The sequence below is a fragment of the Aythya marila genome (genome assembly GCF_965140915.1).
Source record: "Aythya marila genome assembly, chromosome: 3".
Taxonomy (NCBI): Eukaryota; Metazoa; Chordata; class Aves; order Anseriformes; family Anatidae; genus Aythya; species Aythya marila.
In genome coordinates, this window is record NC_139044.1 from 12316104 (window position 1) to 12343779 (window position 27676).

General features: G+C 43.3%; 2 protein-coding genes across 2 annotated transcripts; one reads left to right on the forward strand and one right to left on the reverse strand.

Annotated features, from left to right (window-relative positions):
- Positions 1–3604: 3604 nt before the first annotated feature.
- Positions 3605–7956, reverse strand: MORN2 (MORN repeat containing 2). Its single transcript, XM_082755941.1, has 5 exons — positions 7934–7956; positions 7695–7745; positions 7134–7240; positions 5933–6069; positions 3605–3743 (listed from the first exon to the last, which is right to left on the reverse strand). The coding sequence occupies exons 1-5, from the start codon at positions 7938–7940 to the stop codon at positions 3641–3643; spliced, it is 405 nt and encodes a 134-aa protein (XP_082612067.1). The 5' UTR covers positions 7941–7956; the 3' UTR covers positions 3605–3640.
- Positions 7957–8717: 761 nt separating this feature from the next.
- On the forward strand, positions 8718–27627 carry DHX57 (DExH-box helicase 57). The gene is made up of 23 exons (XM_082755769.1): positions 8718–8870; positions 9542–9694; positions 9969–10139; positions 10822–11633; positions 12883–13076; positions 13656–13777; positions 14053–14248; positions 15036–15160; positions 16087–16220; positions 16861–16915; positions 18056–18258; positions 19265–19381; positions 19735–19831; positions 20542–20715; positions 20908–21108; positions 21529–21805; positions 22911–23006; positions 23104–23187; positions 23326–23463; positions 23813–23887; positions 24363–24497; positions 25497–25697; positions 25793–27627. The coding sequence occupies exons 2-23, from the start codon at positions 9597–9599 to the stop codon at positions 25934–25936; spliced, it is 3849 nt and encodes a 1282-aa protein (XP_082611895.1). The 5' UTR covers positions 8718–8870; positions 9542–9596; the 3' UTR covers positions 25937–27627.
- The last annotated feature ends 49 nt before the right edge of the window (positions 27628–27676 follow it).

A 27676-nucleotide genomic window follows, 5' to 3' on the forward strand; every position in this document is an offset into this window, starting at 1 on the left:
ATACGACTGGTGTTCAGCCCTGAGGCCCTGGGTGCGGGCTGCTTGCTCAAATCCTGCCTCTGCCAGCAGGGAACTGAAGGAATAAGCTCACAGCAGGGTCTAGGTGAGCAGGGACCCGTGTAACTCTGAGCTAGCCCAGGTGGCTCAGGGCTGCATCCAGGTTTGAATAACTCCTACACGAGAGTCCTCGCAGCCTCTCTGGGTCATCCAGCACCCTGGGGAAGAACATTCATTCCTTGTGCCCAACTGGGACGTTCCCCTTTGCTGCAGCTTGTGCCCATTGCCTTGGGTCCATTCACTGTGTGGCTCTGGGATGAATCTGGACTCCGTCTCCTTTATAACCCCCTCAGGGCAGTTAAAAGCAGCAGGAGGCACCCCTCAGTCTTCACCTTCTTTTTTTCGATACTGAGCAAGCCCCACTCCTTTAACCCCTTTCCATATGCACCTCCATGAATATATCTGCACATTAGCAGAGAGAGCAAGCCCTGCGTGCCCTCTGTAAGCCTGTTTCCTCTTCCCACAGCAAGTCCAGGCTTTGCCTGGTGTGCCAGCCCACCACGGGACACTTTCCTTGCTGACAAGCAGCCACATTGGCAGTCTGCCTTGGACCCCCACGTGGAATGGCAGAAATAATCAACTGTAGGTAGGATCACTTGTAAAAGTGACTGAAATACCTCAAGCATCAGCATGCAAACAGTCTAAGTTAGGTAAAGCATTTACAGCCTAGCCCGAGGGATAACAGTTCTTCCTTTGGCTTTCTGTCCTGTTCTCAAAGTCAGGAATTGGGGAACAATGCAGGAGAATCCCTATGTACTTTTGCTGCTTCTGTAGAAGTTGTTAAACGTCCACAGTCTTCCTAAATAAATGCTTAGGATCTTCCTGGTGACTGTTTCACAATTCTCCTGGCTGAGATTGCTGTCTGTTCTAAATAGCCCACTTGAAGAACACCTCCAGTCCTCTAAGAGAGCAAAAAAAAATAATCATTGATACTCTCTTCAGTCTCATGCTTTGCCTCCAGCTGATTCTAACTCAGTTATTATCATCCAAATACTTCAATCTAGCAAGAGACCTCGATTTAGCTCTTTAAACAGTAAAAGCAAAACAGGTCCTTTCAGCCTCTCTAGAGCCCTTACTCTAAATGCATCCTCACAAGATTCTCCAGCACACTATGAAGTGAGATCTCCGTTCACCGTCTTAGAAGAAATCAGCTGGAAATAACTGGGCACTGAAGATGGAAAATATTTTAAATAGCATTTTACATGCTGCACATGTGACATGAAATACCTCCAGCTCAAGCTTTTTCCAATAATAGGAAACTGGCATTATTAATCCCACACTTCATCTCATGCTGAGTACATTTTAAACTTACCCCAGGCTAGTCGAAGAGCCTTCAGCGCTGGCGGTTGCCAGAGTTGGGAATTAGCAGTGTGCAAGGAAGGAGAGAGAGGAGAGCAATGGTGGCTTGGCGTTTCCCAGGACGGGACTGTCACATGCTAATCACTGATTTGAAACGCAGGCATAACAAATGCCTTCTAATTATGTAATCTTCAGGTCACATCCTTGCATCCCCATGCAAAAATCAGGCGCTTGGAAGGAGAAGATACCGATTCTTTTCTCTTTTAATTAGATTGGCATGCTGCTGTGAAGGGAGCACAAGAAGCCTTGGGAAGTGATGGGTGGAGGGGGCCATACGGTGCAAGCCGGGTGCTGGCGTGGTCTGTGCTACCTCGCCGAGCTCTGAGGCTGTTAAATACCTCCCGTGGCACCCAAACGAGGCAGCCAGCAGTTGGGGCAGGGACACGGGACCGGCTCCTCCCCGCCTTCTTTGACAACCTCAGTCTCCTGTCCTGCGTGGCCTCATTAAGGATGTCAGGGCCAAGAGGGCTTCTTGCTTGTGCACTTTCTCGTTCAGGGCTCAGAGCAAGGCAGCCAAAGTAGCCAAAGCAGGGGAGCAGGAACCACCAGCACTTGGGTATTTTCTGTTTCTTGGTAGACCCTGAAAAATTCCTTTCAGAAAAAAAAAAAAAGGGGTTTGAGGGAGGTGGGAGTGTGTGAAGCAGCAGCCCTTGATGTCTGCTTCACTTCGTCACCAAGTTTCTGCAGGGCTTTTTGCACCAAATGGCATCAACAAAACCCAGGCAGAAAACAGGTAGCCCATGGCCAGGGTGCCAGGTAAAGATTTGAGCTAGTCCAGTGAGGTACTCCGGAGCAGAAGAGCAGGGAGGCATAAAGGAGGAAGAACAGAAGCAAAAGGAAGGATAAGTTCTCACTGAAAGACAAATATCAGCATCAAAGATACCCTACAGGCAGAAAACCTCAAATGTAAAACCGCAACGCCTAAATCAGTATAATTACAGTGCAGCACAGATAAAAGGAGGTGATGCGGAGTCCTTGCTAAGGAGCTGAAAGGACAGACTTGCAGGTTAATGGAAGCTCTGTGAAGATGCTGCTAACCCTGAAATTGAGCACTAGGGACAGGGATGCTGTATTTCTATCTTGGACCTGGCTATTTGGGGAGCAAAACAGAACCAACACGAGCAAAACAAAATGGTAATTCTGAGGAGGAATACCTGTGAATATAACCCAAGGAGTTACGTTGCCAAATGATCAGTGAGCAGTTTGTGTTTCAGTGTGCTGATAAAGTGCTGTTTTTTTCATTTTGATAAGAAACCAAAGAGCCCAGGACTTTTCCAAATCAGAGCAAAATGCACTGAGTATTTGAAGACACATCTGAAAGAGTACCAATTTGTACACTGTGGTCACAAGGGAAGGTGAGGGCAGGTATTTACTAAAACTCCGTTAAACATCTGGCAAACAAAGACTCAACATATTTTTTTTCCTCATGAAGCTGGCATGTTGCTTTTTTTTTTTTTTTTTTGTAAACTAGAAGGCAATTTTCCTGCTATTCATTAGATTCAGAGTGAAAAGAGACGTTTGAGGTACAAACCCAGACAAAAAGGGAGATAAATTTATTACTGCATTAAACCTTCTGATAGGAATGGTGACAGTGAACAGCTTCCCCTGTGTGCTCACCTGTCCACTTCCCTCCCAGAGGAAAGTGGCTTTGGTGCATGTCTTTGAGCGGTCTGCTGCTGGAGCCTGGGATTTATGGGCTTTACCTGGGAGGAGTGATTGCCATGCTGTAGGTGCTCTTGCTCTCTGTCCTAACCCCACTGTGGAATGCCAGGCCCAGTCCAAACATCAGCACTGTGTTTGCAAAAGCTTTGTGGGTGGGGATGTTTGTTTTCTGGAGAAAGTTACAGAAGCTGAGCATAAATTAGGCTTCATTTGTTGATGATGATGTGTCTGGTTTTGGTTTTTTTTTTTTTTTGAAACTCGGGGAGAAGGAAATTCCTAGTTTAGGTTAAAATGAAAAGGAATTCTATGCATTTAACTTTTCCACCTATAAATTCACCCTTTCCAATCCCTTTTCTTTAAGGTTTTTACTTAGGAGACTTCAACCGATTAATCTGAAAATAAAAGAAACTTTATTTTATTTACCAGTGACATCCATCCTCAGGGGTTATTTTTAATAAATACATGAAGAAATCAATGCCTGTTGAAAACTCATCACAGCTGTTGAACCCAGAATGTGATCCCAGGGCTGCCCTTGACTCATGCTGCTGTCAGGACCGAACAGCTACATTCTCAGCTTCTGCTTCAGTCCCACTGCTGCTGAGCCACTGAAAGTGCCAGTCCACACCACTCCGTTTTCATCTATAAAGTCTCCTTCGCCTTCCATCCTGTAACAACACAAATCCAGCCTGTTAATAAAGAATGGGATCAGTTTGTGCAAGCACAGCGATGTGTGTGCAAGCTGGATAAGGAAAGTGCCAGGAATCAAAACCTTCCTGATCCAGACCAAGTACCTGCTTTAGCTTTCTCCCACATGGTAGCTTATAAAAGCTAAGAAGAATTACGAAGCACGTGGCGTAGACAGCCAAATAACATACGCCTTCCTGTGCAGAAGTGTGTTTACTCTAACATCCTGCTAGCACATAGCCTGCACAGGAAAAACTTTGTAGATCTGGTCGTGATTTGAAGTAATCAGAGATTATGTCCTATCAAGTTGATCCTGACTTCCTTGAGGGATATCCTAAAGATGTGTAGGTGTCTGCAGCCATTTACTGTGTTGATCTTGCTGTAAAAATTCATCCTGCCTCACCCTTTCCCCATCCTTTTCTACTGTTAGGACAAAGTGCAAGGATTTACAGCCTCCAGTGGGGAAAAAAGTAACTGCCACATAAACTGAGTCCTCATAAACCATGTGTTTCTGCTGATCTTTGAAAGCTGTGATCGAGCTCATCGTTAAACCTGAAAACTGCTATACAGAAGAAATGTATGTATCAGCATCCCTTGCAAATGAGGGGAAAATAACTTCCAAAACCAATTACTGGAGATGTTTCCCTTAAAAAATGAAGGCACCTAGCAGTCACAGTGAGTTGCCGTGGCGTTGCTGCCTATTTGTGTTCTCTCATAAAAGCTGCAGTGGTCTGGTGAGCAGACACCCAGCTTGTGTGAGTAGGTGAAAACCAGCAGCCCCCAAACTGGGCAAAATAGCCTGCGTTGGGCTGTCAGGGAGCAGCGTGTATTAACAAGCACAAAACAGTCAAAAAGGAAAAGTCTGAATTTCCTGGTGAAAATGGCAGTGGCAAACAAAGATTGGGTCTCTCCTACTAATTAGGAGAGTTTGATTTTAGTTTGAATCGAGGCTATCAGCTGCCAGTGACGAGCACCGTGCTGGCCCCTTTGCAATGGGCTACATATTCCCATGGGAGCAGAGGCATCACCCTAAGATTTTTGAAAGGAAACACCCATAAAGTAAAAGCTGTGTATGTGATCTATTGCTGAATGCCCTCACTCCAGTGATGAGTATTCACAGTTTTACACTTCACGCCAAATTCACATCTGACATTCAGTATGACAGCAAAGGACAGCAGCCCTGTGGCACATTTTAACGTGCCACTGTAATAGTGTAAAATGTCTTTAATTCCCCCTCTTTGAGTTTAATATACAGGTTAATATTTTGCATTCAGGTACATTTTCCTAATGCTTCCTTTGGTGCATAATTATTTAAAAACAGAATTGGTCATATTTCTACTACTACAGCTGTTCTTTTTGGTCAGCAGCAAGGCAGGGATGTTTTGTGATGAAAGACCACATATTGACTGCACATATGTATTTTTGATTTATTTCAGATACTGGACTGTGGTGGTGCTTAAAGAAATAAACCTAGGAAATTTGACAGAGAAGTTATAAGGAAAATGAATGTGAACATTCTTACGTGAGTTTTTACAGTTATTTTTCTCATTAGATCTGTTTTGTGAATTATGAAGTAGGTATCGACTTCTTGCTTTAGGAAAAGATGGTGTCTTAGCAGTTCAAAACACCCTTATTTATACGAAATCAGCCTAGTTGTTGTTTTGTATGAGTGGCACTAAAATATTTTATTCTGAGTGATAAAAATAAACCTCTGCATTTTCTCTACAGAATTTGTACCTCATAAGTAAGTAAAAAACATTGCAAACTATCAGTGCAAATCAGTGCTGTATTTCTGCATGTGTCTGTAGGCTTGAAAAAATTCTGAAATTTATCTGAACCGTTCTCTTCTTCTTAACTCTGCCTGAGCCCAGAGACCTGGTAGCACAAAAACAAGTGGGTGAGTGGAACACCCAACTTGAAAACTTCTGACTGGGATTGAATGACTGGATTTTAACTGATTTGATGAGATGGATACAACTGGAATCAGCAATTTCAGATACCCAATGCAAGTTTCCCTGGTAGCAAAAGAAACCCACTCCCATGTCGGGTGAATTTTATTTGGAGTTCATGCCTTATCAAATCAAATCTACATTTTTTGTAAAATGTTGTGTAAAAAAAGAAAACAGCAACAACAACAAAAAAATACAGAACTCTTCAGCTTCAAACATACTTGTTTTCATTGAATGGTCCAATGTACTTCGCTCCACTTGGAAAAGTGTAGGTTCCTGCCCCATGAAACATGTTGTCTTTGAACTCGCCTTCATAAACTGCCCCAGAAGGATGTTCTAGCCTTCCAATACCATTCACCTGCGTTTAATGAGAGATGATGGATAAAGAAAAGGGTTAATGTTTATGCATATGGTATATTTCCTTCCATTACAGTATCTTTTCAGATTGCTGCCTCTGACTCTTCTATCTTATTCAGATAAGAGGAGAGGACAGTGACTCTTTTTCAGATTTAGACAGGTTCCTACCTCTGCAAGGATTTTAGATAACAGCTTGGAGTTTCTGACCAGTCACAGTATCTAATAAATCTTTCCTCTACTGATAGTCTCACAGGATCTTTACAATCTGTGCAACAGGGAACTGCTGTCCTCAGCCCTACAAATAACTCATCTACCCTGACAGCCTGAGGGGTTAATTAAATTTTCTGGAATTTCTTTCTGTGGATCAAGGCATTGCAAATCTTTCATTTGTTTCAGACTAAACCATGTCTGGGGGTTTAAATCTGTGCTGTAAATCTGTGCATTTTTGTACTATAATCTTAATTCTTGTCGCTGCACAAATATTTTTGTATGAGAATGAGAAAAGACAGACTAGATCTCAAAAAGCCACAAGATGCTATTTCCTAATTGCAGGCCTTTATTTGTCTCATTTCAGGGATGCCTCCAGAATCAACAAAACAAGCAGTTTTTATGTACTTAACAATTAATTCCTGGTGAACTCAGTAACCAAGGGCAGCCACTGTTTATTGGCATATCTACTGATGGCCAGAGCTCCCCTGTTTGGTTGAAGGAGGTGTGTGGGGTTCATATGCACAAGCAGAAAGGCTGTGCTCAACCAGCTATGTGCACCCAGCCCAACCACATAGGGCACCGCTACTGCCACACTGTCCAAGTGTTTCACCAGGGCCAGCAGTGCCCAGTGTATTTGTAGAAGCCTCAGGATGCAGCAGATGTCCCCACACCCTGAACATCTGAAGTCTTCAGGCTGGCTTGGGACAAGACGCCCTAGTGGAAGAAAAGCCTGGTGTTGATCTGATTCTTTTCAGGTAATGGCTTTTTTTTCCATGCATCTAAGGGTGGGTATGGTAAGACACACATCATGCTAAACCCAGACAAAGTTTGAAATTAAGGAATCCTTAAAATTACCTTGTCGTTCTTCCAGGTACCTATGTATGTCATTCCATTGGCGCTGGTGTGAACTCCATGCCCGTTCCTCTGGAGCTTGCCCTCGGGTGTCTTTGTGCACTCCCCTTCTAGGAAACAAGGCAGGTATTTTGAATTCAAAATATAATTTGAGACCAAAAAAAAAAAATAGTTCTCAGAGGGCATTTCTTGCATCTCTTGCAGACAGATTGTTCCTGGAGGTGGTCTGTTGGGGTGAGTAAGGTACCTGGGGTGGGCACCAGCTGGCAGCAGCCTGTGGCAATTCCCCCACCACCACCAGCAGGGAGCTGCCATGGGGCAGAGCAGACCCCATTGGACCATTCCAGGGGTTTGCTGGGAATTTTTATTTCTTTAAACAACCTGGAGCCAGGTCAGCTCCTGCCTTGGTGTGTGGTGGACAGGGAGAGGCAGCTTTGGGCGACCTGCCGTCTGTGCAGCCCTCACGTCAACAGCGCGCAGATTTCTCCCCGCACATCCCCTGTGGGTTGAAAATCCCCACGCAGGGTGACAAAAGGAATTCGCTGCGGGGCGAGGGTTGCTTACCATACTTGTCTTTGTTTAGGAACGTGAAAGACACTTTAAAAACCTCAGCACCTGTTGAGAAAGAGAAAAAATAAAAACAAAAACGTGTCACCGCAGTTAGCCGACACCCCAACTTTCCCCATCAGTGTGATTCAGCAAGCTGCTCTCAGTGTGCTTGTTTAGGGGCTGTTATTGTTATCTTCATTTATTTATTTATTTATTTATTTATTTATTGGGGGGGGGGCAGAGGGGGCGCGTACCCTCCATGGTTGCTATGCGGAAGTGTCCGCCGTTGCTAGGGGGCCGGCAACCCGGAAGGGGAAGGCGGCGCTTCCAGGGCAGGGCAGCGGCGGCGGGGCGGTGAGGAGAGGAATTTTTTTTTGGGGGGGGGGGGGGAACAGGGGCAGGGGAACGGGGGCTGAGGGGCTGGGGAGCTGGGGGCGAGCCCCTGCCACAGGGCCCGGAGCTGCCCTGACACCGCTCAGGGGGAGGCGCGGGGTGGTTGGGGCTGGAGGGGACCCTAAGGACCAGCCCCATCCCACCCTTCCCTTCAGATTCCCTTCAGGCTCCCTCTCCCAGCGGCCAGGTTGAAGGGTACCCGGGCACAGGCTGCTCTCTGCTGTGAAGGATCCCCTCAAGGTTTGCCCTTTGCACTGCCGTGTCCGAGGAAATGCCATCGGAGTGACATAACTTGAGCGCCAGGGGTAGGCAGCGCTGCTGGTAGGCTCCTCTGTATTTTTTGAGAGGCCCTGCAGTTAGAAAAGCTGTGAGAAAGATTAGGATCCCTTTTGTTTTCTAAAACCATTTTTTCTGGAGGAATGGGCGTTGCTTCGGGTGCATACAGATACCTGAGCATGAAGGTGGTTAACTGTGTGTGGAATGGCTGTGCTCAAACATGGAAGATCAAATGATGCGTACTCGGTTATGACATGCTAAATCATATCTTTTTCTCTTCCTCAGCAGGAGAACATGAGTTCAGCAGCAAAGAGAAGAGGAAGGCCCAACAGAGGAGGAGGAAGAGGGAGAGGAGGAGGAGGAGGAGGGAAAAGGAAGAGGGGGAGGAGGAAGAGGGAGAGGAGGAAGCAGCGGTGGCCATTCAAACAAGAGTCAACTTGGCGGAAATAGGAAGTGTTCAACCAAAATCTGGGATGATGGAGATGATTTCTGTCTGTTCGAGGAACCAAGGCTGGAAAACAGGTCTTTCATTAATTTGTAGGTTTTGAAATACAGAGGTGTTCAGGATATTTTGGGACTGTTTTGGCTGTGTTTGAATATGCAGAACAGTGAAGGGATGCTGAAGCTGTTTCAGCATGAAGCAATTTTTGCATGCATCTTTTGATTAAGTTCTTAACATTTTATAGCTGGGAAAGCTCTTTAAAAAAAAAAAGGATTTGAAGCTGTGATTTTCTTCTTTTCACATGAAATGATTTCAAAACGTGTTTTATTCAGAAGGCACTAATAGACATGGGATACTCATTTCTTTGTATTCCAAAGAAGAAACAGAAAGATTAAAATTAATTTGGTATCCAGAATGTATTGGGACCAATGTAGCTTAGAAATACTTGGCTGTACTTAGTCTGAGAACAGCACAACCTCGCAACGTGTTTACTAAATCACTTTGCATGTGACTTAGGATAAAATCCATATACGCATCTGTTTGTGCACAGACATGGCTGTACACATCCTGGTTGTGTAAGAATGAACCCAACTGAGCACTCCTTAAGTGATAAAAGTGTCCTATTTTCTTTTTCCTGCTTCGAAACACAGAGTTGGATCCTAACGTTCAGCTTCACATACCTATTCAGCAAGCATCCTTTGAGCCAGGCAAATAACTCATTGCTGTGTTCTGTTTTAATTTTAATTTTCAGATCAAGTGCCTCTGCCAGGAGAGGAGGGCAAACGAAACAGCGACCTGAAGCCAAGATGCCTCTGCAGACCATACACATGACAACAGAGAATCAGAGAAGAGTGAAGGAACTTCTTCGGGAGCTTCAAGGACAGGATCTGGCTCCCGAATCAGAGTTAGTTTAAACAGAGGCACTTCTTCTAGATGCCTTAATAGGCACGCTATTAGAAATATAAAGTGATCTTTTTTTACCCCTTAACTTTTATTTTTTTCTCAAATCCTGTGATTTCAAGTCCACTCTGTTCCTCTACAATATTAGCTGTGGGAAAGAGATGGTAGAACTCCCCATTTGAGTGGAGGATTTAAAATTACAGGGGAAACGTTTTTTGTCTATTCAGCAATATAATTTTATTTTATTTCATTTTAATTTGATGCCTCTTTTTTATCAGAGTAGCTGGTTCTGGAGAAGACGATGACGAACCTGATTACCTTGATGATGAACAGTGCTGGTCAACAGATCAGGAAGTTTCTGACGTAACGCCAAGGTCTTCTGCTGAGGCAGCTGAGCACAAAATTGTGGAAAGTGAAGTGTCTGCATTTGCTGTGCACAAACTCTCCAGGTGAGTCCTTTCAGTGAATAACTTGTATCCCGAAGAGGTAAATTGTTAGTCTCAGCACTGTAAGCCCTCAGTGTTTGGAACTCCACTTGACTCCAGAGAAATTCTGTGTGCTGAACTGCTAGGCTTGTATTTCCTGCAAATTTGATCCTCAACTGGGTGAACTTGAAATAATGGTTTTATGAAAATAAATCATTCTTATTTTTACACTGTTTTTTTTTAAGTTCTTTCTTTAAGATCACGAAACAGGTATTAGGGAAAGCTTAGGAAGCATTGCTGCTATATATTTCTTCAGATAGGTATAATTGGGAAAATTTTTAATCTTTCTTCATCAATTTTGCTGAGATAGAAACATTTATTAACTATTTTTTCTTTGTTTGTGAGCATTTTCTATGTGAGAGGACTCAGGTTTTTTTCTGAAGAGCTTTATTCATACAGTTCAAGTGGGAAATACAGTCCTGGAACTGTTACATGCTACATTCTGAGCTGTGAGACAGTAGCCCCATAAACTAATTTATTATCTTATAAACGACAGACAGCGGAAGTTTTGTTTTTTCAGTAGTAGCAATGGGATCTCGTGCCTTAACATGCTTCCTCACTGCCAGCCTAGTCAAGCAGATCTGTGGTTATTTTGTTTCGTAGCCTGTCACTCACTTGTTGCCACGTTGTCTCTGTTTTGTTGCAGGTACGGTTTTGACAGTGAGCGTTGTAGGACCGTACTGAGATCCTGCAATGGTAATATTGGGGCGTCCTTGGAGCATTTGCTGCTGCAGTGCTTTGCTGAGAGATATGGAGAGAAGATGCAGGTTTCTGAAGCAGCTGCTCAGGCCAGTAGAGAAGAATGTTTAGAACAGAGACAAGAAGAGGCATTTGTCCTCCGGTCAATCTATGGAGAAAAATTTGTAGAAAGAATTCAAAACAGAGTTTGGACTTTTGGATTGGAACTGGAATACCTAACGAACAGGCTCAGCAAATCGAAACAAAAGGGTGGTTGTACGAGGGACGCTGCAAAGCAGACTTCAAAAGAAATATGTAAATTTTATCTCCAAGGAGGCTGCAAGTTTGGTTCAAAATGCAGATTCGGACATGAACTCCCTCCAAACCACCCGCTGAGATCAACCAAGAACTCTGTAGATGATTCTCATCTCAGAACTAACAGTGATGGTCCCGTATATGAACTTGAAGTAAGATTTCCTGAAGAAAACAAGTACCCGCTGCAGGCACCTCTTGTGGCATTTTATTCCACTGATGAGAATCTACCTCTCGCCTGTCGGTTGCACATTGCTGAATTCCTTTTTGGGAAGGCCTTGATAGCTGCAGAGGCTCACGAACCAGTGGTGTACGCGCTGGTGACTTGCTTAGAAGATGAATCTGAAATAAGCGAGTTGCTTGAAAAGACTCACCACAAATACAGCCTTCCTCCAGTGTCCCTGCTGGCAACGCCTCCAGGAAAGCTACACACAGAGAGTACGTCTGCCTCAAACCAAATATCAGAAGGTACACCAAATTTCCCTCTAGGGGTTCTGGGTTTAAAAAAAAAAAAAGAGAGAAGGCAAGGAGCAGAATCAGGCGCCTCTTCCACATCTATTTCTGGAATTAAGGTCATGTGGTGAGCCAGATCTATAATCTGCCTGTGCTGCAGGAAGTCCCTTTCTTAATAAAGCCGCAGCAGAAGGGTTTTCTGTTGGCAAGAAGTGAGCTAAAGCAGTGTAGAAGTAAATGACTTCAGGTTGGCAGAGTGAACGAGGCCTGTTCCCTTGCACTTGATAAAAAGCCATTGAGAGATGGGATGTGAGCTCACCAAAACTGGCCCGGTGTGTGTTTGGAAGGGAATGGAGCAGGTTGTTTACAAGCTTTTGTGCATCGGTTCTCACTGATTCAGAAACATCTTTTTAGAAGAAAAAAATTACCAACCCTTCCTCACAATTAATTTTGTGAAGTTGGATGTAAGGCTGAGTAAATGTTGAAAACAGGTCTTTGTTGGTTTTCTTGGTACCTTTTTTATTATTATTATTTGCAGGGGCAGAGTTGCAGCCCCCTGTCATTTGTGGCAGGCTGAAAAAAAAATTCATAGCGTAGATGACCTAGCTGTCAATTCCAAAGCTGTTTTATCTAAGGCAATCTTTCTTAAAGGGAGCTTGCAAGAATAATAGCATCACATCTTTAGAGCACCTGAATCATGACAACAGATTATTTCTTTTTTTTTTTTTTTTTTTTTAACAGCTCCACAGAAAAATAGAAATTCGATAGGCAGTAGGAGCTAAAGTGTCTGGTCCAGTTTCAGCCTTGGTTTGAAAGTACTTGGCAGTGGCTCACCACTTAAAGTGTAGTTTTAATTAGTTTAGGCTGGTGTTGCCATCACAGCCTTGTGCTGCATACAAGTGGTCATGCAGTGAATTGGAGCGGGGAGCTGCAATGGGTGAAAAATACTCGGGAAGGCAAAACACTGCCAGTCAGGTTCACCACGCAGCCACCCAGACCCTGGTGCTGCAGAGTGGGGCTGGTGCAGCTATAGTGACAAGTGGGATGGGGCTGGAGAAGCTGGACTTTGTTTGACAGGGTGAAGGGAGCTTTGCTGGTAGTGTTGAGCTAAATGTGTGTCAAAAACTGTCCTGTAGATCCTCATCTCCTGCCTGGCAAGGTACTTTATTGAAAATGCTCCTAGAAAGTGTCTTTTCTCTACAGTGCTGATGGGGTCACAGAGGTTCATAATAAGAACACCTAACTGTATGTTCTGTGTCTCCAGCCTCAACAGTGACAGAGCCTCAGGAGGAAGAAGAGGTGGCAGAAGAAGAGGAGGAAGATGAGCCCGAACAAGTTGTCGTGGAGAATGAGAGCTACGTGAACCTCAAGAAAAAGCTTTCCAGAAAGTATGATGTGCAAGCAAAGTCTCTGTATAATGAAAATGTTAAACTCTGCACGCAGTTTCGGCTGAAAAAGGTATGGTATACAGAACAGAATACCTGCTTTCATGCTTGCCTTAGAGAAATAAATATTAAAACAAGGGGCTGCTGTTTCATTCCAGTTGTTTTCTTACTGCTGTGCTGCTCATCTTCCAGAAGTTCAGCTAACAATTCATTCTGCGTCTTGGTCTTGATGCAGAAGCCACAAGTTCATCAGATACAGTCCTGCTGCCTTTGAACAACCAGTAAGGGATCTTGCAAAGCTGAGTTTTGCTGCTGTCAGAGTTAGAAAAGAAAAATCAATGGCAGTTTTTATCTTGGAGCTTTCATCTGAGTATCAGATTAGATACCTTGGTAGAAGGTTGCTCAGAGTTCTGCTGCTTGCTAAGCTACATTAAATACTTCTGAGAATAACAGTAGCATCAGTTTGGCTTTTTAGAAAGTATCCTTTTGCTCCACCTTATGGAAAAACATGATGCAAGGAAAAGAAACGCTGAATTACTGCATTCAGGAAGTCAGATTAAAGTCAGAAGGACTGTTAACATCTAAAATTGTAGAATCTAAGACAGGACTATCCTCAATTACCATTTTTTCTATGTTGCTTTCTATGTGTCAGTCTTCTAGACGCTTCCAGTCCATGTTACATGAAAGACAGAAACTCCCTGCATGGCAGGAAAGAGAAACCATTCTTGATTTCCTGAAGAGCCACCAAGTTCTTGTCGTGAGCGGCATGACAGGGTAAGGGTGTGGTTGTACATAACAGACTTTGTGAATCAAACTCTACACAGAAGAATGCAAAACGTGGCCATGTCTTGAGAATGTTAGGGTTGTAGTGCATCCATGACCAGTGACAGCTATCGTAGATAAGGTTTATATGAAATATGACATTAACTAAACAAATTTCAAGTGGAATACAGTCATCTTAATTGATGTGGGTGGAAGATGTTTATTTTTGGTTTGTTTGTTGTTGGTTGTTTGTTTGCTTTTACTTGATGCCTGATCTTGTCATGCAGATGTGGGAAAACCACTCAGATTCCTCAGTTTATTTTGGATGCTTCATTGCAAGGTTCTCCAAACAAAGTTGCAAACATCATCTGTACCCAGCCTCGCAGGATCTCTGCCATTTCTGTGGCTGAACGTGTAGCCAAAGAAAGAACAGAAAGGATTGGGCTGACTGTCGGATATCAGATCCGCCTGGAAAGTGTGAAGGCATGTATGCTTTGCTTGTTGCCTTTCATTTCGTTCTATTAAAACATGTGTAGTGTTTGCCTAGCATACAGAATCTCTGTCCTGTATCCACTATATAGTGAGATCAGCAAGTTTTTATCACCTGTTTTCTATCATATTGTAAAATACATCTTGTTTTGTTTCATCCCTGTTTGCATGGTCCGTTTTACAGAATGAGAGCGGAAGTGCTATGACTTGTCTTGTTTCTGTTGAGACTGTGGGTGAAGGGTCTGAGGTGAGGGTACGAGTAATACTTCTGTGTGTTCAGGAAGGTTGTCTGAGGTTGCTGTCTTTGTTTCCACATCTCTGTTCCCATTTGTCTCCGAGTGGAGATTTAAACTTACAGCTTCAGTCAACCAGAAGGAGGAACTGAATTTAAACCGGTGTCCTGGAAGTGAAGTTTTATCTTCGTTCCAGCTGATTGCTTTTTTCCAAGAAGTATGTGTAAAACTGCACGGTCAGATTCATTGAATCTTTCTAGGGACAGAGATCTGAGTTTTTTTTATCACAAAGCAACTTCCAAAGGAAAACCAGTTCAGAATTTTTTGTTTACATGTTATAGTTAGCAATGCTCCTAGGTAAGAAGCTGATACTCCTAAGTTTTAGTCATCAAAGAAAAATTGTCCAGTCCTGTCTCCAGCAAGAATTGTATGTTTCCCTTCTGTCAAACCTGGCAGTCAGCTGAAACTGAACACTCCACAGCTGCACTCTTTTTGCGCTATGTTAAGTTGTGCAAAGTTCAACCAAGTGCTTTGTTTCACCTTCCCAGTCCTCAGCTACCAGACTGTTGTACTGCACTACCGGTGTGCTGTTGAGAAGGCTGGAAGGAGATCTGACACTGCAGGGAATCACACATGTTATCGTCGATGAAGTTCATGAAAGAACAGAAGAAAGGTAAATAATCTTTCATCGTGTAAGCAAAATGAAGCAACACAATCAGAAGGATAAAGGTGACTAAGGTGAAAGTATCTGAAGTCATTCCTGGCAGTAACATGGGGTAGTGGAAGGAAACTGGTATTAGGTTTTTGGTTTTGGGCAACAGGATGTTGTGTTGTAACAGTTTGCAAAGAAAGCACATCCCTTCTAGTTTCCATGCTTCCAATCTACCGGCACCTGGCAGTGTTGTTGAAAAGAAGTTTTGAATAGGGCTGGAGAGTTCTGTAACTTTTTAACCACAGTTGTCTGCTTCTTACTCCTCCTTTGTTTCAGCTTTTACACTAATTCTTCACATTCCTCCTTTTGGGAGCTTTTTTTCTCTCTGAAAACTAAGTGGCAAGGGCCCTTTTCTTTGATGCTTTCCTTGTGAAACACTGAAGTGCAGTGGGTTCTGTGGAGACTTTGACTGTGACCTGTTACTCTACAGCTCAGGTTGTATTTTAGCCTCATAAAAGGATGTGCAACTCAAGATTTCTTCTTTCTTCTCATCTAAAATCATTTGGAAGCCAGTTCGAGAGGCTTTTCCGGTAGGGAAGGAGCAAAAGTGGCTCATTGATTACTTCCAGTTAATTTGTTATCTAATGCTCTTGACTTGTCATTAATGCAATTAATTTATAATGTAACCAGAACTTTTCATAGTTTAAATAAATTTGCCAAGTAATCCTTACCCTCTCGTAAGGAAAAGCCAGAAAATAAGCAGATTGGCTTCCGTTAATATACTACATTATTAGCTTCCATCTATTCTGAGAAGCTCATGCTGTTGATGTGATGGTATTGCTGTGCTGTTGGAAACACCGTGGAAGTGGAGAGAATAGGGAAGGTAAAAAGAGATCTAACAGCTAACACTGAAGAAATTCAAATGTCTTTTTGCTTGTTTTCTTCAGTGACTTCTTGCTGCTGGTTTTGAAGGATATAATGGTTCAGAGGCCAGACCTGCGCATTATACTAATGAGTGCCACCTTGAATGCAGAGCTTTTTTCTCAGTACTTTCACTCCTGCCCAATTATTAACATACCAGGTGAAAACAGTTGTTTTTATTATCTTGTCAACATTTGTTGTTTTAGTGGTTTGGTTTCAGTTTTTCTGCTTGTGAAGTGTTTTTATATTTGTGTGCAAATCAGTGGTGAATAGTAAAAAGATCTTCTTAACTTCAGACAAGGGCTAATTTTGTAAAGTGGCAAGATGAGGATTTCTACAAGAACTATGATTACAAGTGCTTAGAAGGAAAGACTCATGAGATTTACAAGAAAAGTCTTGGAAATTTAGCCTTTTTGGTGCTTGCTTTACACCAGCAGAATATCCTTCCCAAAAAGCCAAAAATGATAAGATAGCTCAGGGAACCTGGTCATGTCTAGTTTCACCACAGCTGAAATTTCCCATAAGTGTATCAGCCCTCCTCTGGCAGTATATGTGCCTGTCACCAAACCATGCTTGGAAAACATCCACTGCTTGCTTTAGACAGAAATTACAGTGAAGAGCACAGTATAGATGGAGAGCCCCCCGTTCTTTTTCTTTAGTCACAGAGGTGGATTAGGGATTAAAGCTGTGAAGTCAGTGTGTAAAATAATAACCTCTATGAAATAACAATAATCTTTTGTCTTCTCCCTCTTCTGCGGGTGTTGTGTGCAATACAGATTTATTATCACATTTCCTTTTAGGTCGAACGTTTCCTGTGGATCAGTTTTTTCTGGAAGATGTGATTGCAATGACGAGGTATGAAATTGCCAAATGTTCTTAGATCTATTTGGTATTTGAGGTTGCACTGTTGGCCTTGAGACTGCACTAGATCTGTACATAAATTTAAAAATGAGCTCCTCTCAAATCTCCCCATCACCTGCAGTCCTGGAGTTCGGCTAAAGCACTGATTGTAAAAGGTACTTCTTATACTTCTTATTAAAAGAAGTATAAGAAGTATATAAAAAATACCACTTGTACCTTGTAAAAGGTACTTCTTATACTTCTTATTCTATGCTTATGCCAAAAAAAACTTTCTAAACTAGATACCACAGTACTCAAGAAGAGGTGAACTTTGCCATGAGGAGTGTGTCAGTGCCTGTGTATTGACAGATTTCTCCTCATCCACGTTTTACTTGTTTTAGTGGTGGTTAGACATAGGCAGGCAAAAGAAATGTGAAGTTAGATTCCAGCACCGAAGGCATGGTACCACACAGTTCCTTTTTGTAAGTCCTATTTTGCAGCAGAAAGTGAGGCAAAAATTCCTGTTATCAGTTGTAACTACTGTAGAGTCCCAGCAGCTCAGCTATTTGAGATAGTAAATGGATCAGCTGTTGTAAATTATTTGCAGATTGTTGCTCTGAGCTGCCTGTTTAGCTGTCAAGATCACATGTGCAGTCCTAGTATTTCTCATGACAGCTTTTAAAAGACATAACACCCCAATATAGCAGAACACCTCTCCCTTTACCCCCAGAGCTGGCTAAATATTTCAGCACTGGTGACCTGCTAGTAGAAGAGAGAGTTGCACTGCAAGTGATCAGACTTCTTTGACCATCAGTCTATTCTGGAACTCCCTTGTCCTAAAGTCAAAGCTACCAAATATTTGACTACAACAGGGGGTTAACAGCTTGCTTACCCACACCTTTCCATCAGTAAAACTGAATCCAGTTCAGAAGTACTGCCTTCCCTGTGCTTAGAATGGAGGTGGAGCAGTAGAATGAATTGAAATAAGTGTGAAGTAAAATTCCCAGTCTTTTTACTATCTCTGGTTTTGCGGCTGCCTTTTATATAAACCGAGAGGAACTTGGTATAGTTTCAATACTGTATCTCTGTAGCTAAATATTACATCGAGACCGTTAGGCTTCTTTCTTTGCCACTGAACATTCTTCTGCTGTTCAGGTATGTTTTAGAGGACAGCAGTCCCTACAGGCGCAAAGTAAAGCAAGAAAACAAACTGAATGGAAGACACCGAAGAACAGCATTTGAAGAAGTAGAGGAGGATCTGAGACGTGCTGGCCTTCTGGAAGCCACTGACACAGCTGTCAAGGACTCAGACCCAGACCAAAAATTAACTCTGAAGCAGCTTCTGACACGATATAAAGGTAAGCTCCTTAAATCTCATAAACTGGCATATAACATTTGTACGACAGCGTGGTATGCCACCATATAATATTGTATGTTAACTGCATGTATATTATTCAGAGTTCTGTGGTGGTGAAATTAAGCAGGTTGCTGCTTGCTACTTTCTAGGTGAGATTAGAAACCTCTTGTCAACTTAAAAAAAAGGAAACCCTTCATTCTCTTAAACTAGAACAAACGCCTTGGCAGTTTTTAAGCATCTGAAAAGGGACAGTTTTCAGCTACCTCTTTTTTTTAGATGCCTTGTTGACTTTCACTTTCCCCTCTTTACCCATTCTTGCTGAAGCAGCTTTACATAAAGCACAGCACGCATCTTCCTCAAGCACCAAGGAGATCACTTCATTATCACAAGCCTTCCTTGAGAAAAGAAACCATTCAGTGAAAGGCTTAACAGGGGGAGACCTTTCCATTAACTTCACAGACTCTCTACAGCACAATAATCCCTGTGCTTAGTCTTGAAGAGCTTCTCTCTGCACACCCTTGTGGAGAGCTCCCCAGTGGTAATGAGCAAGAGTCATTGCTCTTGATTGCTCTTCAGATTCCTGCTGAATAATCAGCATCTCAGAAGGGTGATGGAATCGGTCTGGTTTAGAGTTGGTGTAAGAAACACTGAAAGGGAGAAGAGAAAGCTTGAGACTGTAGTCTTGAAGGTATCAGTTGGTGACCGTCTGAAGGCTTTCAGCTCCTTTTACCACTAGTACATGCGTGTGTCGTTCTGCTGGTAGATGAATCCTGGTGTAGGCTCAGTGCAGGGCAGGTGTGAGCCCTGATAAGGTATGAGAAAAGAAGGGAAGAGCTGGAACAGGGGAAAGCATGGAAGGGGGAGTGTGACCCCTGAGTGACTTATGAGGCGACCTCTGCCTTGTCTCAGCGAGATGCTGGTTGTGCAGCCACAGTGGTTTGGTGTATGCAGCACGTGTGTTTTATAAGAAATGGACTTAACCATGTGCTTTATTTCTTTTTCCCCAGGGGTTAACAAGACAGTGTTGAAAACAATGTCTGTCATGGATTTGGACAAGGTTAATCTGGAACTAATTGAAGCCTTGCTGGAGTGGATAGTTGCTGGCAAACATTCGTACCCCCCAGGTAATTTCACTGTTCTTGAGAGAGAAACCAAAGTAGATTTATGCAGGCTGTGTGCTTGTATACAGCCCCAAGCTAGTGTTTTGCATGCAGTTTCTGTACTCACTGATCACTTTCAGGGGAAAAAAAAAATTCTGTCTGAGTAACAAAGCCCTCACTATGCATAGGATGGGGAAGATGAGAGAATTGTCTACTTTGGAAAGTCTTTGATGAGGAATTGTCGCAGCCTGTACGCTTCTTGTGCAATAACTGCAAAACTGGAGTTTTGCCTTGGGCTTTCTGCGTGTTAATAACAACATATGCTGTCATTTCTGGTGACTGATTTTTATTTTTATCTTTTAAATTGACATATTTAGGTGCTGTCTTGGTATTTTTGCCTGGTCTAGCAGAAATCAAGATGCTTTATGAGCAGCTCCAGTCTAATGCCCTTTTTAATAACAGGCACAGCAAGAGGTAAGGCAGAAGAGCTCCCAAATTATCAGTCTTTACCCATAAATAAAAAGTGGCTTCCTGCACAAAGCCTACCTTTGTCCAGGGACAAATAAAGGTTATTAAATGTATGAGTTTGTGATATGAAGGTACCCAGAACATCAAGGTAATTCCTATTCTACTATCACAGTGACTTGTTCTGTTTGTTTGTTTTTTCTTCTCAGCTCAGGAAGTTGACAGGTGTTAGTTTTTACTTATCTGGTTAAGTTGTGGTTCTCAGAGATCCTAGTGCTGAGTGTTCTCCATTTTCTGCTCCAGCAAACTGCTGAAAACTTCACCTCAGCTCGTTCTCTTTCAGAAGGTTTGCTGAAATGCCTTCAGCTGTTACTGTGGTTGTATTTGGCGTTAGATTGTTACATGGAGGTGTAACTGAATCTCTGTTTAAACTGTCACACAGATGTCTGTGGCAATGTTGACTGGAGTGATTTTTTCCAGCCTGGCCTTACAAATGGCACGTTCTGGGCTCTTCAAAAGAGACAGAATTTTTGTTCATTTGAATTCTGACGCCTTTCCCTTAGAACATGTCTTAAAGGTGATATGGCAGAGAAGTTTTCTGTTCTTACATTCCTTTGAATGGCTGTGTGCAATATCTCGTGCAAAACTACATACAGGCAGACTGTTCCCAGGAGGGAAAAAGCTGAAGATGAACTGAGTGTTCTCTCATACTTCTCCAGGTGCGTTGTTTACCCGCTTCATTCTTCGTTGTCCAGTGAAGAACAGCAGTCTGTGTTCCTCAGGCCTCCTGCAGGAGTTATCAAAATCATCATCTCTACAAACATTGCAGAAACATCTGTCACCATTGACGATGTGGTCTACGTGATTGATTCTGGAAAAATGAAAGAGAAAAGGTACTGGGATTCATTCCTGCTCTGTGCCTTGAGCTGCAGAAAGCTGCTGCAAAGTGGGGGAGCCAGTCTGGACCCAGATCCAAAGTGATGGGTGGGAATTGTATCCATATAGTTGGCAGCATCCATCTGCTTGAGCCCCAGCTTGTTCACTCTGCACTCCTGAATGTAAACCTGGTTCCTGCTCTCCTCTAGGTATGACCCAAGCAAAGGAATGGAAAGTCTGGAAGACACGTTTGTGTCCAGGGCCAACGCCCTGCAAAGGAAAGGACGAGCAGGCCGCGTAGCCTCAGGTGTCTGCTTTCATCTTTTCAGTAGCCATCACTTTAACCATCAGCTCATAAAAGAGCAGTTACCAGAAATCCAGAGAGTGCCCTTGGAGCAGCTTTGTCTAAGGTGAGTGTTAACAGTTCCTCTATAGCCTGAAAGAGCCAGGGTGCAGAATGTCCTTTCTCCACTGCAGAGAACAAGGTACCAAGTAGTTCTAGAATCAGGAAACCAAGAGACTTGCTCTGGAGATTTCAGGTTCTCCTGATCTTACTATCACATGGCTTCTGCATCCAGGGATTTAATCATATGCTCCCCCAGGTCTTCCAATCCTTTTTCAGTCCTTAGCTCATTTTAGACACTAGGAAAAAGGTCTCTCATCACCTGAGAACACAGTTGGGTTCCTGTACTCCTGACCCACAGCAGATGTTTGTCTCTGTACATTACATTCTTCCTTAGATGTACATTTTTTTATAAACCCTTGCTCGTGTGTCCTGTGTACAGAACTAAGCTGCCTTTTTTTTTTTCTTTTTAATTTCCCTCCTCAAGAATTAAGATTCTGGAGATGTTTTCTGCACAGAGTCTTCACTCTGTCTTATCACGACTAATTGAGCCCCCTAGAACTGAGTCTTTACGAGCATCGAAGCTGCGACTCCAAGACTTGGGAGCACTAACTCCAGACGAAAAGCTCACCCCTTTGGGATATCACTTGGCTTCCCTGCCCGTTGATGTCAGGATTGGCAAACTCATGCTGTTTGGCACCATCTTCCGCTGCCTGGATCCTGCGCTAACTATAGCAGCCAGTCTGGCGTTCAAGTCACCTTTTGTAAGTAATCTTAACCACGCTCCTGGCTTCGAAAGCAGTGCTCTCATACAGCAGTGAACGCTGTTGAAACTGGCTGCACACGACACTTGAGCATTTTAATTCTTCTTATTAGCCTACCTTGTTTATATGTTAATGCATTGCTCATTAAAAATCTTTATAAGCAGATGAACAAAACCATGCAACAGTGACACGAATGTTATCTGTGAGTGAGCAGTAGGAACAATGTGGGGATTAGTTTTAATCTGAACGAGTGAGTACAGCCAATCCCCTGTGCCCAGATTTAATGCAAAAATTTGAAGTGAATATTAGAAGCAGTTAGAAATAATGACAAAATTGTGATAATAATGAAGCTGACATGTCTGAGCTATGAATACAGAGTTCAGATATGATGTTTTTTATGTTTGCTCTCACTTTGGCTTTTTGGGTCAGCTGCTGTTGTTAATCTTCTGTTGCAATGTGGACTTGTGTGAAAAATCAGACTTTGTTGAGGTTTTGATTGCTATCGTTAGGAGCGCAAGTAGTTTATGTTAAGGGTAGTTGTGAAAGAAATGGAAATAGATTGTTCTAGTTATTAAATTGCATTTTGTTTTCTTTATGCTTGTTAGGGATTTTCTATAGCATAAATCCAGGTGCTGTATAGGTCTCTGTATTCTGAAACAGAGTAACTTAAGCCCAGCTCCTTGAATTTCCCAAGTTACTGTCACCTTCTCTCTGACTCAGGTGGATTTTAGACTTGCTGTGCTCTTCTCTATTACAAACATTCTTCTATGAGCTTCGGCTGCACTACCTTGCTAACATTTTTCAAATGGTATTTTTCACCTTGGCACTTGTACCGTGTGCCCTAAATTAATATTTTCTGTGAACTGCTCAATCACAAATTTGCCTTTGGATTTCCTGGGGTTAGGCAGGGCAACAGGCTTAGGTACTCTGCTGTTGACTGGGCATTTTTGAACGCCTCTGATTCTGTGTTGTCTACGGAGGCAATTTTCGGGCTGACCTGCGAGCTGCTGTCAAATTACCAGAGGTGTTTCACCATGCAGCTCCTGGGATGCCAGGTCTGCACTGTGAGGAGAGTGAGAGGATTAACCTGTTACTGCCTGTCTAGGTGTCCCCGTGGGATAAAAGGGAAGAAGCGAACAAAAAGAAGTTAGAGTTTGCAGTAGGGAACAGCGACTATCTGGCTCTTCTCCAGGCTTATAAGGTGAGCTAAAAGTCAGCAGCTTCTGCCAGAGGTGTGTGATGTGCTGAAATTCAAGCTGTTATATTTTAGTTAAGGTTTTCCCCATCCTCTCAATTAGGGATGGCGTTTAAGTACCAAAGAGGGATCTCAAGCAAGCTACAACTACTGCAGGGAGAACTTTTTATCAGGAAGAGTTCTTCAGGTAAGTCAGTTTTTGTCGCCTCATGCAGGGACTGGTTGAGACACCGAGGGGGAGTTCTGGTGCCTCAGCTGAGAATGTGTTAAGACTCTCTTGCCTTCATGGGTCATGCATCTCCGACCTTTCTTTGTCTGTTTGTAGGAAATTGCCAGTCTGAAAAGGCAGTTCACAGAACTGCTTTCTGACATTGGGTTTGTGAAGGAGGGATTAAGAGCCCGGGACATTGAGAGGAAGTGGTCCCAAGGAGGCGATGGTGTGTTGGATGCCACCGGAGAAGAGGTAATGGTGGTGTTAGTGCAGACCGTATTTTGGGAACAGAATTGTGTTGCGTAGCCAGAGATCGTCCAGGGCTACGTGATGGGGGTGGTAAGGGCTTGGTAGCTGTGGTGTCTCACTGTGTTTTGGGACAATTTGTGCTTTCTTTCCAATTTTGCTCCAAATTGATGGAGGGGGGCAAGATGACCTCAGTCTAGCCTGAGACCTTAGGACCAAAAACTGGACCTTCTCTGTAAAACACAGCAGTGCTGCTATAGAAGGGAACTGGTTTCAGTGATTGACACATTCCAGAAATGGGGTTTTGTCTTTTGACTGACTTGTAGGATACCTGATTTGTGCATTCATTTAATAGGCAAATTCCAATGCAGAGAACATCAAGCTGATCTCAGCTATGTTGTGTGCTGCGCTGTATCCCAATGTTGTCCAGGTAAAAGAATGCTTTTTTTTTTTTTTCTTTCTTTCAAGTTATTTCATTTCATTCAGAAGAACGCTCCTGCTGTGCAGCACATCCACACTGCCAGCTTTCAGCAAGGGCCAACTACCAGATTTGAGCCCCTTTAGATTGCCAAACTTTAGGGCTTGTAGTGTCAGAGCCAGATCGCCAAATTCCCTTTTGTATAGCTTGATACTGTTGCTGTTCCTGCAGCCTGCTCTCAGTGTTACATATATGCCAGCAGCAAGTGTTTTTAAGAACTTAATTTAAATTACATTTTTTTTTGTAAGATCCTGGTTACAAACGAACTGTGAGAGTTTAGACAGCACCTGGAGTGTATCATCTGTCTCTAGTGACTTGTTACTACTTGAGAATTTCTGTTGTTGATGAAATTAAAATGTAAGTTAAAAAAGGTGAATTCGGCTTGCTGGTACAGTAGGCTTCTCCAAATGTTTGTCCTACCTTACAGGTGAAAAAGCCAGAGGGCAAATACCAGAAGACCAGTGCAGGAGCAGTCAAAATGCAACCAAAAGCAGAGGAACTGAAGTTTGTTACCAAAAATGATGGTTATGTTCACATTCACCCTTCGTCTGTGAATTATCAGGTCAGGATTCTTTTTTTTTTTCTGCAAACACTGTTTTTATAAAAGAAATCACCTTTACTTGAACAGCTGAGATTAGTGAGGGTCCCTTTTGATGTTTAAAAATTATTCATGATTGAATATCCCCCCTGCTGGGATTATAAATAATGTTGCAGAGTTAAGAGCGTCCTCTTGGGCACACAGTTAACCTGCAACTTCTGGAGCAGAATTTAGCAGATGCAGAGCATGTTTTGCCGTAACTGTGTCTACAAAGCTGCACTTAGAAATTCCGTTGCAGTGGTTTTCCTTGGCTTTTCCTCTGTACTGAGATGGCGTGTGCATGTAACAACTCTGTATATGTAGATAATCCAACCCCTCTCCCCTCAGGTTTTGTTTCGCCAATTATTTATTGGTTGTAATCTATAATTCATAATCCATGGGTATACTCTGTTTCTTCATGGATCCTCAAATTTAGTTAATTTTCTTTCTAGCTTAATAGCTATTTTTAGGTAAGAGCTCTTCTCTCTCTGCCATGATGTATGGTAACACTTGTCTGTCTCTCTCCATGTTTGATGATTCAGTGCTTTTCCAGGTTATAAATTACTTGCTTAAAGCATGGGATTTTTTATCATGAACTGTAAGCTGGAATTATAAAGGCTTTGAAACGTTCATCATTCTTGTTTTAAGAAGAGCATAACAAATGCACACAGAAAAATCTCCATAGCATGAAAAGAATTTGGGGCCTTGAGGCAACTGGTAACTTAGCTGATTGCTGACATACTCGCTGCAAAGTGGGGAGGAGCAAGGGATAATTGGCAAAGTTGATGGCAGCTCTCATGGATTGGAGAGAGTCTGTTAATCACGCAGACACATTTAGGTGCATTTGCTGTTCTTCCAGCCTTAGAAGAGGCAGGCAATCCCTTATTCGCTTGAGCAGGTCAAAATAGAGGTGGTGCAGTAACAAGGGTGTTGTGTACACGTGCTGAAGGGTTAACCACAGCCTTTGGGGCTCTGCCGTTCCAGACCCGGCACTTCGAGAGCCCCTACCTGGTGTACCACGAGAAGATCAAGACCAGCCGCGTGTTCATCCGAGACTGCAGCATGGTGTCCGTGTACCCGCTGGTCCTGCTCGGAGGCGGGCAGGTTCACATGCAGCTGCAGAAGGGAGAATTTGTCATTTCCCTGGATGACGGCTGGATCCGTTTCGTGGCTGCCTCTCACCAGGTAACGAACAGGAGGGAGAATGCTGGCGGCAGGGCAGTGCTGAGCGGCATCTCAGGAGCCTCACGCTCACCTCTGTGTTTCACCACCTCTGCTAGGTCGCCGAGCTGGTGAAGGAGCTGCGCTGTGAGCTGGACCAGCTGCTGCAGGATAAAATCAAGAACCCCAGCATGGATTTATGCATGTGCCCCCGTGGCTCTCGGATCATTGGTATGATTGTAAAGCTTGTGACCACGCAGTAATGTGTGAGCAGCGCCCTGTAAAAACTCCGTTTGCTACTGCCTGAGGCCAGACCAAATAACGGCGGTGTCTTTATGTATTTATTGTCTCAAAACATGGCGCTGATCTCTGGAAGAGCAAGTTGGCAGCCGTGCTATTACAGGTGGTTGTTTTTTCTTCTGTTTTTTTGACTGTTTGTGGAGAGCTTTCTTGTTGAAAATGATGTGGTTTACAGTCCACACTGGGACATGGGAAAAGGGCAAATCTTACAGGAGGAACAGAAACCTCCAACTAAGAAAGCCAAGTGTTTTTCTGCAAAACCATACTGGGAATGTTTTCTGGTCACAAAAATACCGCTACCTGGCTGCTGCTTGTAATAATGATGTCTGAAAGCAGCTGCTCTTTAAATGGGTTGAAATGCACCTCAACATTTTTGACCAAGACTTCACTGAAGTAGTGAGTCTTGGCTGAGCAGGAATTGATTTGCTTCCAGTTTAACCCAAAGCCCTTAAAATGAGAGACTGTAAATGTTCAGTTGGAGTAACTTGCTGGATCAGTGCAGACTGCTGTGGTTGGAATGTAGTAACTGCAGGAAAAAGGTGGCTGTTTCCCCTAAAAGAGGAGCTTTTCAGGCCCCTGAGCTCTGGAAAACAGCTGAGATGGACTGCTGCAACCCGTTAAAAATGGATCATTGAAGGGATGATACTGCTTGCTGTTAAACTTCAGGGGGTGGTATTCCTCTTGCCACCCTTATACACCTGGAAGATGTTGCTGTTTGGAAGCTTTTAGCCAGTCTTGATCTGGGGAAGAACAGAGTGGTAGCAGAAGAGTGTGAAGAATGCTACAGTGAGAACGAAATCACTTCTTTGACTTTGCTCGTTTGCAGTGCTTAGCATCAGTACAGCTGAGCTGTTTGATGCAATAGCAATTGCAAATAACAGAAAGTGCCTTACGTGAAAGAACACTGCTGGCAGCTGCGGTAGCAGAAATAGAGCAACCCTTTCTACCCCACCACCTGCCTGGAAGCAGCCTTCAAGCTGAGGGGGGCATCGTTCAAGACATTCAAGCTTATGCAGAAGTGGTTTCACAGCAACAGCCTTGTATGAGGAAGGAAAAGGTCACATAGCACCATGTTCATCTAATGCTGGATGCTCACGCTTGGTTTCTCTGAGTCTAGCAAAGAGGTGTTTTAAGGCCTAATCATTCTGGGGGGATCTTAAAGCACTTCAGGAGAATACTCCACATTTAGCCAGCGTGCAGCCATTAGTTCCACATGGAGTGGCACTACTGGACGTGGTATTGCTTCTGTGCAGGGCTGGCAGTCACTCTTGTAAGGGCCAGCAAATAGCATTTACATTGTGGTTGGCTGTGGAGTGCAATAGGAATGGCTCCCGTTTCTCTTCAGATTTTTGTACACTTTCAGAGCGGCATCCCTCTTGAATAAAACAACTTCTCAGTCACCAAGGAGTGCAGTGCTTTGGATGGACACCAGTGCTCAAGCAGGTTCTGCATGACTTCTCCCCACTACTGCATACTCCAGTTTGCCTGAAGCTAAGGTGAGGTAGGAGCAAGGACAGCAGGTGATGTGACAGGTTCTAATTAAAGCCATTCACCCCACTGGAGGGAGCACTTGAGAAACGGCCTTGTGGTAGCACAGAAGAGGGTAAGTCAGGTTTTTAGCTTTCCTGAACTCTGAGGAGGTTTAAGTAAAAATGCAACCTAAAAATTGTAACATTCAAGAATGGACAGCAAGACTGAGAAGG

Coding starts and splice junctions, on each gene's coding strand:
- MORN2 (XM_082755941.1), bottom strand. Junction 7,241..7,694: donor CCTAAACAAAGACAAGTATG/GTAAGCAACCCT, acceptor CTTGTTTCCTAG/AAGGGGAGTGCACAAAGACA. Junction 3,744..5,932: donor GGACCATTCAATGAAAACAA/GTATGTTTGAAG, acceptor GTGTTGTTACAG/GATGGAAGGCGAAGGAGACT.
- DHX57 (XM_082755769.1), top strand. CDS start 9,597: ATGCCTCTGCAGACCATACACATGACAACAGAGAATCAGAGAAGAGTG. Junction 10,140..10,821: donor GCTGTGCACAAACTCTCCAG/GTGAGTCCTTTC, acceptor GTTTTGTTGCAG/GTACGGTTTTGACAGTGAGC. Junction 23,464..23,812: donor TGGATGCCACCGGAGAAGAG/GTAATGGTGGTG, acceptor TTCATTTAATAG/GCAAATTCCAATGCAGAGAA.